A 14,864-nucleotide genomic window follows, 5' to 3' on the forward strand; every position below is an offset into this window, starting at 1 on the left:
ATGAGGAGAAGAGCTGGCTTCCGTGCATCAGACGCACGATTGAGGTCTGATGCTTCGACGTAAAGCTGAAATTTCTGCTTGACTGTCCGCCAGTTGGCACTGAGATTGCCGGAGGTCCTGAGCTGGTGAGGAGCCTGAATCTTTTCCATTGTGCCGGTATACATTCGCTGGTCGACGCGGATCTTGCTGAGTTGAACTAACTAGATTGAACAGACTCCTCATATCATGTTGTGTTATGTAATTTGGAATAATACAAGCTGCCACTTGACGCAGTTGTGAGTAAAAGACGCTCCAGACTTTTAAGTGAGTTCAATGTGTTTTATTGAACTATTAGCACAGTTCTCAATGAGTTTGACTCTCTGCTAATCGAAATGTAGTAACTCAGTCTAACTGAACTAGCCTTACTCTAAACCACTTGCTGGGGTGTGATGCTAAGGATACACCCTGTCTCACTCTGTAGATGCTGGGCTGTGGAAAGAGGAGGGGTGTGAGTGCCTCATCCCTTTTATAGTGAGATACCACCCCTGAGTGTCCTGACTGCTCATTGATCGTGTCCTACTCTATGTGTTCATTAGCTGCATGTTTGCATATTTTGACAGGATGATTGGGGGTTCCATGGATAGTTGGGGGGTGGATGCTCCCATGTGTAGCATGGTATAGGTAATTGACCTTCTTCCTGCATTGAGGGCCAGTCCTCGTGGTCACACTCCTGCTGCTCACAGTTGCCGCCACCTCATCCCAGGAAGCTCTGGCTGCCCTGCGGCTCACTCTCTTGGACCTTTGGGGGAGCAGGTTTCTGGTTCCAAGGCGTCTAGCAGCCTCCCCAGGTCAATGTCCCTGAATTTTGGGGCTGGTCTTCTCGGCTCCATTATTGCGAGCTGGCTACCATTGGCTGAGAAAGTGCTGCTTAAGTGATGCTCAAACTTGTTAGCGGGGAACTGGCAACCACGGTGCTGGCGAATCGGTAGGCGAGCCTTCATTTGAGGCGATAAACCCATGAGTCCATGTTAAGTGGACCAATTAACGTTGAATAGCGTTTGCGGCATTGTGGGGCCGAGTGTCGGGATGCTCGCGGCAATTCCTGCTATCTACAACACTTCAAAATCTTTCCAGAGAATCGTGCCCAAAGACTGACAAACTTTTGAAAACTTAGAGAATTAAGGGAGTTGGGATCAGGTGGGACGATGCAGTTGAGGTAGATCAGCAATGTATGAAAAGACACGAGTAGGCTTGAATTGCTGAATGATCTACGCTGACACTTAATTTACATTCTTATTTTCTTATAAAATCAGGCACAGGGATTACAACGCACAATAATTACTCTGTGATCGATCAATATGATGTAAGCAACACTCATAATTCCTGCTGTCTGCTCATTTCTAAAATTAACCACTGCACATACTGCTAAGTGACTGCATGCAGGGAGCCCAGTCCATACAAGGCTGGCACTACTTAAAACTAGCCTGAACTACTTAAAGCCAATCTGCACCATTTCAAGGTGAGATGTATTCTAGCTGCAGCAGCGGCTTCAGGAAGGAACCTAAATGATGCAAAATGAAAGGGAAAAGGAGCTAAGGGAAGCATCCTCCCAGCATTTACTGTAACAAGCCCTGTAAGAATTTTAAGTTTCAAGTAGATCAGACCACAATCTTCTAAATTCAAACAAATAAAGGCCTAGTCTACTCAACCTCTCCTCATAAAATGAAGATGCCATGCTGGGGTCATTGAAATATGAGATGGATTTAAGAGATAGGACATGCTCCCGCTATCACTGGCGGGGAGGGTACAGACCATGAAAATGACAGTCCTCTCCAGATTTCTGTTTGTCTTTCAGTGCCTCCCCATCTTCACCCAAAGGCCTTTTTCAAGCAGGTGAATAAGGTTATTTCGGACTTTATGTGGGCAGGTAAAGCCCCGCGAGTGAAGAAAGCGTTGCTGGAGCGCAGTTGGGGGGAGGGTGGGTTGACGCTGCCGAACTTCTGCAATTACTACTGGGCGGCTAATATAGCCATGATTAGGAAGTGGGTAGTGGGGGAGGGGTCGGCATGGGAGGGGATGGAGGCAGTGACATGCAAAGACACCAGTTTGGGAGTACAGATCTCGCTGGCCCGATACTCCACAAGTCCAGTGGTGGTGGTGGCTCTGAGAATCTGGGCGCAATAGAGGAGATATAAGAAAGTGGAGGGAGCATCGGTTTGGACTCCGATTTATAATAATCATCGGTTTGTACTGGGTAGGCTAGATGATGGGTTCCGGAGTTGCCAAAGGGCAGGAATTAGAAGGATGGGGGGATCTATTTATAGATGGGAGCTTTCCCAGCTTGAAATCCTTGGAGGATAAATTTGAACTGCCAGCAGGGAATGGGTTTAGATATTTGCAGGTGCGAGACTTCCTGAGAAAACAGGTGCCGGCTTTTCCGCTGCTGCCGCCATGGCGGCTACAGGATAGAGTAGTCTCGAGTACGTGGAAGAGGGGAAGGTTTCAGATATTTACCAGGAGCTTTCGGAGGTGGTGGAAACTCTGGTGGAGGAGCTTAAGGGCAAGTGGGAGGACGAGCTAGGAGGAGAGATAGAGGCGGGTCTATGGGCGGTTGCCCTAAGCAGTGTTAATACATCCTCATCATTCCCCCTTAGCCTGATACAATTTAAGGTAGTCCATCGGGCACACATGACAGTGGCTAGGATGAGCAGGTTTTTCAGGGTAGAAGGTGTGCGAGGTGCGCAGGAGCCCAGCAAATCATGTCCATATGTTTTGGGTGTGCCCTAAGCTTGGAGGTTTCGGCAGGGTGTTGCTGAGGCAATGTCCACAGTGCTAAAAACACGGGTGGTGCCAAGTCTGGAGGTGGCGATCTTTGGAGTGTCGGAAGAGCCGGAAGTTCAAGGGGCGAAAGAGGCTGACGTCTTGGACTTTGCCTCCGTGGTAGCCTGGAGACGGACCTTGTTAATGTGAAGCGACTCAAAGTCCCCGAGTGTAGAGATTTGAGTTAGTGACGTGGCTGGGTTTCTCAGTCTCGAGGAAATAAAGTGCACCTTAAGAGGGTCAAAGGTCTGGTTCACCCGGAGGTGGCAGCCGTTCGTCGACTTTCTCGGGGAAAATTAAAATTTCAACAGATGCAGTATTCCAAGCCAGGGTGGGGGCGGGGTCGAATTGTTGTTGTATGGTTGGGGTGTGTGAAGATTGAGATGGGGGAAATGTTTATTATACCATGTTGATGTCAATGTCTCTGTTATTTTTATTAAAAAATTCAAATACCTTAATAAGAATATTAAAAAAAAAAGAAATATAAGATGGATTGGAAAAGAGAGGCTTTATTCCCTCAGACGGCCATGAGATCTTCCAGGCATGTACTCAGAAGTGTTATGGGCCAGGGTTTAGACAGCCCCAAAGTATATCATGGAGGTCACCTGACCCACAACTTCGAATCGATTGTGATTATGGGGAGCACACGGCCCTACTCTGCAAGTGTGATGCAACAGAAATCTACAGTACTTTTAAATTAAAACACTGTTTATTTATGAAACCAGTTAACACTTTATAAACCCACAGTAAACATCTTAACAACAATCAACACCAATAAATCCCCCAAAAAATACAGTACTCTCTAAGTAACTCTGAATCGATCCTTGCAACATCCATAAGATAAAAAGAACCCTCTTTGCAGAAAGGCATCAGGTTTAACTTCACTACTGAGAACAGTTGTCACTTTGAAATCACCAAATGAATATTCATAAGCTTGCAGAGATTCATACACATTTTACTGTGATTGTAGCTTTTCCAAATCTAACACAAAACTAAACACACCCTGTAGCTGCAAGCCCAAAGTGAGAAAGTAAAAGCAGACAGACAGCCCAGCTCCACCCACACTCTGACATCACTGATAAACACACATTTCTTAAAGGTACATCCACTACAGATATTTTTCTAAACACCCATTTCTTAAAGGTACTCTCACATGGCAGAAGGCTGTGGCGGCAAGTGTCCTTTAATAAGGACACGGATAGTCCACTGTTATAACCTGCCTGCTTACCATTGGCTGGGGCTAATGACTGAAGGCTCGTGCTGGATTCTTCGTGGCCCTCGCAAAACGAGGGTTAAAGTGAATAGCTGTCTACACTGCTGAAGCCACCTCCCTGGATTTTTGTTGGATACAGATTGGAAGTTGTTTTCTATCACACCATGCCTCTGTATGGACGTTTGGATGTTTTTGATGCTGCGCTGGAAAGCTGGAACCAGTACGCACAACGGATGCGTTACTATTTCCGGGCAAACAATATCACCGAAAACGAGCGCCAGGTGGTCATATTGCTCACCGCCTGCGGCCCGCATACGTTTGGGGTGATTAGGAGCCTTATGTACCCAGCTGCGCCAGATACCAAAACGTTTGCTGAACTTGTGAACTTAGTGGGGCAACATTTTAACCCATCCCATTCACGATAGTCCAACGTTACCGGTTTAATATCGCTGAGAGGACCCCAGGAGAATTCCTTGCTGACTTTCTATCCAGGCTACGCAGGATGGCGGAGTACTGTGACTATGGTGAGACCTCATCAGAAATGATACGCGACTGTTTGGTTTGCGGTATTAACAATGCGGCCACCCAGAGAAAGTTGTTAGCCGAGCCAACATTGACTTTTCAGCAGGCCATTCAAATAATATTGTCCCGAGAGAGCGCAGAATGAGGAGTGCAGGAACTGCAGGGAATGGAGGTGCATGCCTTGGGGCGCAACACCTTCCGTCCGAAAGCGCCCCCCGCACCCCTGCGGTACCTTGGGTGAGGCGATGTCCGGATCGACGCCAGTGGCCGTCGTACATTCCTCCCCGAAGGGAGATTTCTCCAGAACCAATGGATGAGGAGCAATGTCCGTGTCAGACTAGTAGGTGCCAACCCCGTCGCGGACGCTGGTCTTTGGGGCGCCACCGTCGTTCCGACCGAAACTGGGGCCAGCCCAGGGGCCGTACCTTTCATTTGGATGAACCTGCGGCGACAACACCCGAGGTCGTGGAGACGGAGGACGACTGCCTGCAACTGCATTGTGTGGCAGCTCCCCGTGTGGCCCCCATTAAAGTGACAGTACGGGTCAATGGTCACCCGCTTGAGATGGAGTTGGACACTGGCGCAGCGGTCTCCGTGATCGCCCAGAGGACATTCGACCGCATCAAGCAGGGTATACAGACCTTTTCATTAACCGACACACAGGCCAGGTTGGCCACCTACACGGGGGAACCATTGGACATTGCAGGAACTACGATGACCCCTGTTGTTTATGGACGCCAGGAGAGGCTTTTCCCACTTATCGTGGTGCGCGGCCATGGGCCCAGCCTGTTGGGTCGGGACTGGTTGTGCCATTTGCGGTAGCAGCACATCCTCCAAACAGTTTCTGGAGGGTTGACTGAGGTGCCAGGACGATACCCAGATGTATTCCAGCCCCGTTTGGGGAAAATAAAAGGGGCTGTAGCCTGTATCCAATTCGAACCAGGAGCCACACCGCGCTATTTCCGGGCGCGCCCTGTGCCTTATGCCTTGCTCGAGAAGGTAGAAGGGGAGCTCACTCGTTTGGAGACTTTGGGTATCATCAGGCCCGTCCGTTTCGCTGACTGGGCAGCACCAATTGTACCTGTAATGAAGCCAGATGCCACAGTTCGCTTGTGCGGCAACTATAAACTTACAGTGAATATGGCTTCCCGACTCGACCGATACCCAATGCCTCGCATAGAGGACCTCTACGCGAAGCTTGCAGGCGGAATCTCATTCACAAAATTAGATATGAGTCACACCTACCTACAGTTGGAGCTGGACCCCGCCTCCCGGCCATCTGTAACGATTAATACACACCGGGGCCTGTATGAATATACACGTTTGCCCTTTGGAGTATCCTATGCCTGCGCTATTTTTCAATGCGTTATGGAGGGCATTTTGAGAGGTTTACTGTGTGTTGCTGTCTACTTGGATGACGTTTTGATCACAGGGATGTCAGAGCAGGAATATCTGGAAAATTTGGAAGCTGTCCTTCGACGCTTTTTGGAGGCTGGAGTTCGTTTACGTCGCACAAAGTGCGTTTTTCAGGCGAAGGAAATAGTCTACCTGGGTTATCGGGTGGACCGCGAAGGTTTACACCCCTGTCGCAGAGAAGGTGCGCGCGATTCAACAGGCCCCTGCCCCGACTGACACTTTGCATCTTCGTTCATTTCTCGGCCTCGTAACCTATTACGGAATGTTCCTCCTCAATCTGGCAACTATGCTGGCCCCGTTGCACCTTCTGCTAAAGAAGAATCACACCTGGGTTTGGGGTCAGCCGCAAGAAACCGCTTTCCGGCGGGTAAAACAACAATTGCGTCGTCTGGGTTACAGACACACTATGATCCTGGAAAGCCTTTCCTCGTCACATGTGATGCATCCCAGTATGGTATTGGGGCTGTCCTATCCCACAAGATGGAGAACGGGGCCGAGCGGCCGATAGTTTTCGCTTCCCGTACACTGACTGCAGCAGAAAGAAAGTACGCGCAGATCGAGAAGGAGGGCCTGGCAGTGGTCTTTGCGGTGAAACGTTTCCACCAGTACATATATGGCCGCCACTTCACTATCGTGACTGATCATAAGCCTCTCCTGGGACTTTTCAGAGAGGATAAGCCAATACCGCCCGTTGCTTCCGCACGGATCCAGCGCTGGGCTTTGTTGCTCGCTGCATACGAGTATTCTCTAGAGCACAAACCAGAAACCCAGCTAGGGAATGCCGATGCACTGAGCTGATTGCCTTTATCGACCGGCCCCATGTCGACCCTCACGACCGGTGAGGTGATTGCAACCCTAAATTTTATGGACACCTTGCCTGTCAGGGCATCACAGATCCATGAGTGGACCCAGATGGAGCCAGTCCTGTCAAAAGTTCGGCACAAAGTCCTGTATGGTGGGCAGCAAAGACAGCTCCCAGGCGAGTTGCGGGCATTTTCCTCCATCTGTGCGAATTCAGCGTGGAAGACGGCATCCTTTTGTGGGTGACGCGTGTGAGTGTCCCGGATAAAGGACAGGAGCTGATACTGAGACATTTGCACAATGGGCATCCAGGTGTGACCAAAATGAAAATGTTGGCCTGGAGTTATGTCTGGTGGCCAGGCCTCGACACCGACATTGAGAAGGTGGCCCAAAACTGCTCCATTTGCCAGGAGCATCAGAAGCTTCCGCCGCCGCGTTCCTACATTACTGGGAATGGCCAGGGCGGCCTTGGTCGCGCTTGCATGCGGATTTCGCTGGCCCTTTTCAAGGATCCATGTTCCTGCTGTTAATCAACGCCCAGTCTAAATGGCTAGAGGTGCATAAGATGGGAGGCACAATGTCTTGCGCAACAATCGAGAAGATGCGTTTGTCTTTCAGTACGTATGGCCTCCCTGAGGTGCTGGTCACGGACAACGGCACTCAGTTCACAAGTGATGAGTTTGCGAGGTTCATGAAGATGAATGGCATACGCCACATCCGCACTGCCCCTTACCACCCGGCTTCAAATGGGTTGGCGGAGCGCGCAGTGCAAACATTCAAACGAGGCCTCAAGAAGCAGTCTTCCGGGTTGATGGACACGAGACTGGCTCGTTTTTTGTTTTCATATAGGACCACCCCCCATGGGGTGACTGGGATAGCTCCCGCAGAACTCCTAATGGGCCAGAGACTTCGCACCCACCTTAGCACAGTTTTCCCGGACATTGGCGCAAAAGCACGCCGCACACAAGAACGGCAGGGACATGGTTTTTCTCGGCATCGGCCGATTCGGCAGTTTACGCCCGGTGACCCAGTGTTCGTTTGGAATTTTGCTGGTGGTGCTCAGTGGGTCCCTGGCGTAATCTTTCGCCAAACAGGCCCTATCTCTTACCAGGTGCAAGCCCAGGGTCGTCTCCAGCGCAAACATGTAGACCATGTTCGGTCCAGAAGACTATCACTTCCAAAGACTCCCCGCCCCAGGAGCTCATTTCTACAGCCACAGAGACCAGACACAATGGGAAGTATTCCTCACAATCTTCCTCTGGTGCCTCACTCAAAGCCTGCGCAGGTCGAGACAGAACCGCGTGGAGATAAAGACGCCGAGATGACGGAGGCAGCAGACTCTGACTCCGAGATGGAGACACAAGACACCTCAGAGGGGGAATCCTCGGCCCCACGGGTCGTGGATGGACAACCGTTGCGCCGTTCATCACGGAAGCGCCGGTCTCCATCTCGTTACACGCCGCCCGATCCAGCGCCTCATGCAAATGGGGTCCGGCCTGCGGCAAAACGAGTCCGACGCCCTCCTTCGCCAGTGTCTTCGGTGGATTCCTTGGACTTTGGTGGGGAGGGGTGTTTTAACCTGCCTGCTTACCATTGGCTGGGGACTAATGACAATCCTACAATCCTGTGGGAGTATGAGCTTCCCCAATGAGGGGGGGGCGGAGAAATCATTAGCAGACTCCCTGCATAAATAAAGCTGGCCAGTTTGGAACCAGCAGAGAGACAGGTGTTAGCTGCAAGGGAAGTTGCTGCTGTTGTATATATATGTTATTGTAAATAAATGTGATTTCTTTGTATCCTGAAGACTCATGCTGGATTCTTCGTGGCCCTCACAAAACCCACACTGAGTACGAATAAAGAACTTTGGTTTATTTAAAGTTATCCTATATACAACTCCCAGTCGATCCCTACCAGGTCTCTTCACAGTCAGTGCCTTCCTGACCGACCTTTTATAAATAGCTGAATGGAGTTCCCCGCCCCTCAGCAGCCAGAATCTCCTTCAGCCGAGTCCCGGCAGGCCCCATGTCTTGACGGCCGGCCCTTCATTCAGAGACCAGAGTCGCCGTGGTAGTCGGTATCCGGGCATGGGAATACCATGTGAGGGGCAAAAGAGGCCCCAAAATGTTCACCTCCATCCCTCGGATTTTTTGGACACCGTGTTTTGTGCTCTCTCAGGACAAAGAGATCTGTAGCGCCTGTTGAAAAGTCAGGGAGGTTATAAGAGAGTGGAGGGAGCATCGGTTTGGACCCTGATTCATAATAATAATCGGTTTGTACCGAGTAGGCTGGATGATGGGTTCCGGAGATGGCAAAGAGCAGGAATTAGAAGGATGGGGAATCTATGGTGGTTCGCACAGTTGTTTCACACCGCCGGGGACCCGGGTTCAATTCTCAGCTTGGGTCACTATCTGTGTGAAGTCTGCACATTCTCCCCGTGTCTGCGTTGTTTCCTGCGGTTGCTCTGGCTTCCTCCCAGAAGTCCCAAAAGATGTGCTTGTTAGGTGAATTTGACATTCTGAATTCTCCCGAACAGGTACCATAGAGTGCGACTACGGGATTTTCACTATAACTTCACTGCAGTGTTAATGTAAGCCTATTTGTGACACTAATAAAGATTATGATTATTAACAGGGGTGCATGGAGACCATAAGAATAAAGAACTTGGGTTTATTTACAGTTACGTTATATACAGCTTCCAGAAGATCCCTACTTGGTCTCTATCACAGTCGGTGCCTTTCTGGCCGACATTTTATACATACCTAAATGGAGTTCCCCCGCCCCTCAGCAGGGGAGCTTGTATTCTGTGAGAACCATAGGGAATATAGTCATCCCCATCCTGTAAGACCCTAGTGGGATATGACAAATACACCAGTCTGAATCGAAAGGAAAAATGTTGGAAAATCTCAGCAAGTCTGGCAGCATCTGTAGGGAGAGAAAAGAGCTAACGTTTCGAGTCTGATGACTCTTTGTCAAAGCCATTTTTCGGGGAAATGGGATTGGGTGGAATAGTTAGCTACCTGTAATCGGCTGACTGGAATTTTCCAGTTGATGTGCTGGTCCTCCCTATGCATTAGGAACGAGACTATCTGCATGGAGCTGGCCTCCTGATGGAAAAATGGGGGGGGGGGGGGGGGGGGGGGGGGGGCGCAGCGCTCCAGGCAGGCTTTGAGGCCTTCTCTTCGGAAAGTGAGCGATTGACATGCTTCCTGATTGCTGCCGCTGTCACTCAAGTGACCAATATGAAGGGGATCATTCCAATGTAATGTGTTGTGATTTCATCAATCTCTAGAAAGTAACCTGGCCTTTGATTGCTTCCACAGATGTTACAGCTCAGATCAGCAGTTCAGCACATGACAAATTATAGATACATAATTCTGCTATATCGATGTGGTTCATTACATAGAAGCCTTTCTCATTTAGGATACATATAACAATCACAGTAAAGGTACAATTCTGATACCTGTTTGTAGTATTGAAGATAAAGAATGCACTGGCATCGGGCATGGGAACAGCCTTCTCTTTTATATGCAGTTCAGAGAGAGGCCGAGGACGTGGTCCTACAGGCATTTCCGGCTCATCATCCTCTTCATCTCCTGAAGCCAGAAATTTATGTCTAGTTATTATGACTCTATAATAGACAAAATATCCCAATCATTGCTTTTTAGTCATAGTTGTAAGTTTTTTTTTGTACCTTAAATGGCATAGATTTGGCATAAAAAATTAAAGTGCAACCAAATTAAAAGTTTAGTTTCAGTGATTTCAGCAAGACTCACAATTTAGGGGGAAAGTGCTTGTCGGTTCCAATGTAACACCTGGATTCAAAAACTTGCCACATACCTCAATGTATGATAGGATATTATGCGATATATCAAAGCATTTTTATAGTTGCCTGGCAATATAAGTGATGTGACCATCAATTCACACGACACGTGGTTGGAAGTGAACAGTGGTTTTAATAGTCTTTCAACAGAGCCTGCCTGTGACAAGATGAACTGGCAGGCATGCTCATGACTGCCAAGCTTTATACTTCCGGTTAGTGGGAGGAGCCATGGGCGGAACCAAGGGTGGAGCCCAGTACAAACTCCTCATCTCCCCCTATGGGCAGAGCCGCGCAACTGCTCGTATACCGAGCTTACATAGACACAGTACATCATATATAATAACAATGTGAATTACACGGACTGTGATTCACCGCATTCACCACCTGTAAAAAAAAATTGAGTCCAGCGGGGGTGATGTGTCTACAAAATCCAAATTACGAGTTACAAGTTACAATTTACAGGTTATAAATTACAGGTTAAGTCGATCTGGCGGCCGAGTCGTCCTCTGGGATCGACGAAGCACCGGGGTTGCAGCCTCTTCTGGTGGCTGGGCGATAGCGGTCGGCGAGGGACTCATGGCGGACTCCGGGGTGATTCGGCCAGAGCTTCGTATCCGACTGGTTCGACTGGTGACGGGGAGCGCCGGAAACCCAATGGCGTGGGGGCGCGGAGCACGGGCAGCGGAACTGCAGGCGTGGGGGCGGCGGGCGCGGGGGGTTGGGAGGGGTATAGTGTGAGGGGTATCTCAGCGGCGGTGGTGTCGGAGTTGGATCCTGCAGGTGCCGGGTCCCGGAGGGAAACAGTGTCCTGACGGCCGTCAGGGTACTCTATAAATGCGCAGTGTGGGTTTGAATGGAGAAGGAGCACTCTCTCTACGAGTGGGTCAGTCTTGTGAGTCCGGACATGCTTCCAGAGGAGAACCGGGCCCGGTGTCTTTAACCATGCTGGGAGCGAAACCCCCATGGTAGTGTCCCTGGAAAAAACAAATAGCCGCTCGTGAGGGGTCTGGTTGGTGGCGGTACATAGGAGGGACCTAATAGCATGGAGCGCGTTGGGAAGGACTTCCTGCCAATGGGAGGTCGTGAGCTTCCTTGACCGGAGGGTCAGTAGGACAGTCTTCCAGACTGTCGCGTTCTCCCTCTCCACCTGTCCTTTCCCCCTGGGGTTGTAGCTGGTAGTCCTGCTCGAGGCAATGCCCTTTTCGAGCAGGTACTGATGCAGCTCGTCGCTCATAAAGGACAAATCCCTGTCATTGTGTACGTAGCTGGGGAAACCAAACAGGGTGAAGATACTATGCAGGGCCCGATTGACTGTGTGGGAGGTCATAGCGGGCAAAGGGATAGCAAAGGGAAAATGAGAGAACTCGTCAATGACGTTCAGGAAGTACACATTCCTATTGGTCGAGGGGAGTGGCCCTTTGAAATCGATAGCGAGGCGTTCAAAGGGCCGAGAAGCCTTGACCAGGTGGGCCCTGTCTGGTCTATAGAAGTGCGGTTTGCACTCCGCACAAATCGGGCAGTCTCTGATGATGGCTTTCACCTCCTCTGTGGAGAAAGGCAGATTCCGGGCTTTGGCGTAGTTGGCGACCCAGGTGACCCCCGGGTGGCAGAGGTCATCGTGAATAGCTTTCAGGCGGTCGTCTTGCGCACTGGCGCAAGTGCCGCGGGACAGGGCATCTGGGGGCTGGTTGAGCTTCCCAGATCGGTATATAATATAGTACTTGTAGATGGAGAGTTCGATCCTCCACCGTAAGATCTTATCATTTTTGATCTTGCCCCTTTGAGAGTTGTCGAACATAAAGGCAACCGATCTTTGGTCGGTGATGAGGGTGAACCTCCTACCTGCGAGGTAGTGCCTCCAGTGACGTATCGCTTCCACGATGGCTTGTGCTTCCTTTTGGACCGAGAAGTGTCGAAGTTCCGAAGCAGAGAGGGTGCGGGAGAAGAAGGCGACTGGTCTCCCTGCCTGGTTTAGTGTGGCTACGAGAGTGACCTCTGAGGCATCGCTCTCTACCTGAAAGGGGACGGATTCATCCACCGCTCGTATGGCCGCTTTGGCGATGTCCACCTTGATACGAGTGAAGGCCTGACGAACCTCAACCGATAGAGGGAAGGGTGTAGCTTTAAATAGTGGGCGGGCTTTGTCCGCATACTTAGGGACGCACTGGGCATAATACGAGAAAAATCCCAGGCACCTTTTGAGGGCCCTGGGACAATGAGGGAGAGAGAGTTCTAAGAGTCCGGGTCGGGACCCAGGACTCCGTTCCCCACGACATAGCCGAGGATGGCTAGCCTGGTCGTGCGGAAAATGCATTTTTCCGTGTTATACGTGAGGTTAAACTTCTGGGCCGTCTGGAGAAATCAATCGAGGTTCGCGTCGTGGTCCTGCTGGTCGTGGCCGCAGATGGTGACGTTATCCAGGTACGGAAACGTGGCCCGCAGCCCATACTGGTCCACCATTCGGTCCATTGCTCGTTGGAACACCGAGACCCCATTAGTGACGCCAAAGCGAACCCGGAGGAAGTGGCAGAGGCGGCCGTCGGCCTCAAACGTCGTGAAGTGGCGGTCTTCCGGACGGATTGGGAGCTGATGGTATGCAGACTTCAGATCCACCGTGGAGAAGACTTTATAATGGGCGATCTGATTCACCATGTCTGCAATTCTGGGGAGGGGATACGCGTCAAGGAGCGCAAAGCGATTAATGGTCTGGCTATAGTCCACTACCATTCGGAATTTTTCCCCGGTCTTGACGACCACCACCTGAGCTCTCCAGGGACTGTTACTGGCCTCTATGATCCGCTCACGTAGAAGCCTATGGACCTCGGTTTGATAAACACCCTATCCTGCAGGCTGTATCGCCTGCTGCGAGTGGCTACAGGTTTGCAGTCCGGCGTGAGATTGGCAAAGAGTGGAGGGGGGTCGATTTTTAGTGTGGCGAGGCTGCAAATAGTGAGTGGGGGCAAGGGCCCACCGAAGCTGAGTGTGAGGCTTTTGAGGTTGCACTGGAAATCGAGTCCCAGTAGGAGTGGGGCGCAGAGTTCAGGGAGCACGTACAGCTGGAAGCTTGAGTAGCTGGTGCCCTGGATCATTACGGTCGCGACGGTGCGCCCTTGGAGGTGAACAGAGTGGGAGCCCGAAGCGAGGGGAGACAGTTTGCCATGCAGGAAAAACACGGAGAGAACAGAGTCTTACCAGTTCTGGGTGTACGAAGCTCCCTTGGTGCTCCCGGAGTCGAAGAGTCACGGTGTCCTGTATCCGTTGATTTGAACGGTCATCATTGAATTTCGGAGGTGTTTTGGACACGACTGGTCCAGTGTCACTGCGCTGAGTTGTGGATAGTCGTCGGCTCGATCAGCTGTGCTGGAGTGGCCCCGTGATGACTGTCCTCTGAGTTCGTATTCTTCTAGACAAATATCTGAGTTAGAAGAAGATGGCCGCCCCCGTGGATCGCACGTGGCAGGCGGCGAGGAAGATGGTGCCCAAGATGGTGGCCCCCATGAGTCGCATGTGGCCGGCCGCGTGGAGGGGGGTTGCCAAGATGGCGGCCCCCATGAGTTGCACGTGTCGTTTGGGGGCGGAGTCGGAATACAGGCCGCAGCATTTAGGGGCCTGCGGCCCTGTGGATTCTGGAAACGAGTGCTCAGGGCTGCGGGGGAGTTAGGAGAGGAGGACTGCTTTGCCAGGCAGACCCGGGAATAGTGTCCTTTGCGACCGCAGCTGCTGCAGGTCGCGTTACGGGCCGGGCAGTGCTGACGTGGGTGCTGGGGCTGCCCGCAAAAATGGCACACTGGGGCTGCGTGATGGCTGGGTGGCCGTGCGGCACAGGCCTGGGGCAGTCGCTGGTCGGGGCCCAGGATGGGGTCGCTTGGTCCGCGGGGAACGAGGTGAGGCTGCGGAATGAGACCTCCATAGTTCAACTGTGTCCTCTAGGTTCTGGGCCCCATTTTCTAGCAACCGCTGACGCACATAATTCGATCTGAGGCCTACCACGTGCACATCTCTAACGGCAAGTTCCATGTACTGTTCGGCCGATACAGCCTGGTAATTACAGTTCCGAGCTAAAATCTTTAACTCCAGCAGGAATTCTTCCAACGACTCCACGGGGCGCTGGCGGCGGGTCATAAAATATGACGCACGTAGACCTCATTGATGGGCCTCACGTACATTCGATCTAGCACGTCTAGGGCCCCCATATACGAGTTGGTACTATTGAGTTGAGAAGGTATACGGTGGCTCACCCTTGCGTGCAGTAGAGTTTCTGCTCCTCTGTAATTTCAGCAGTACTTGATTCAG

At 51.1% G+C, this 14,864-nt stretch overlaps 1 protein-coding gene across 4 annotated transcripts in view; it reads right to left on the minus strand.

Moving 5' to 3' along the window:
* cacna1c (calcium channel, voltage-dependent, L type, alpha 1C subunit) overlaps positions 1–14,864 on the minus strand; it is a 1,225,933-nt gene that overhangs the window by 477,397 nt on the left and 733,672 nt on the right. For all 4 annotated transcript variants that reach the window (XM_038780480.1, XM_038780479.1, XM_038780478.1 and 1 more), the window contains one exon: positions 10,212–10,344. In XM_038780480.1, coding sequence (XP_038636408.1) covers positions 10,212–10,344 — 133 coding nt within the window. The remainder of the gene's footprint in view (positions 1–10,211; positions 10,345–14,864) is intronic.

Source organism: Scyliorhinus canicula, chromosome 20 (assembly GCF_902713615.1).
Source record: "Scyliorhinus canicula chromosome 20, sScyCan1.1, whole genome shotgun sequence".
Classification (NCBI taxonomy): Eukaryota; Metazoa; Chordata; class Chondrichthyes; order Carcharhiniformes; family Scyliorhinidae; genus Scyliorhinus; species Scyliorhinus canicula.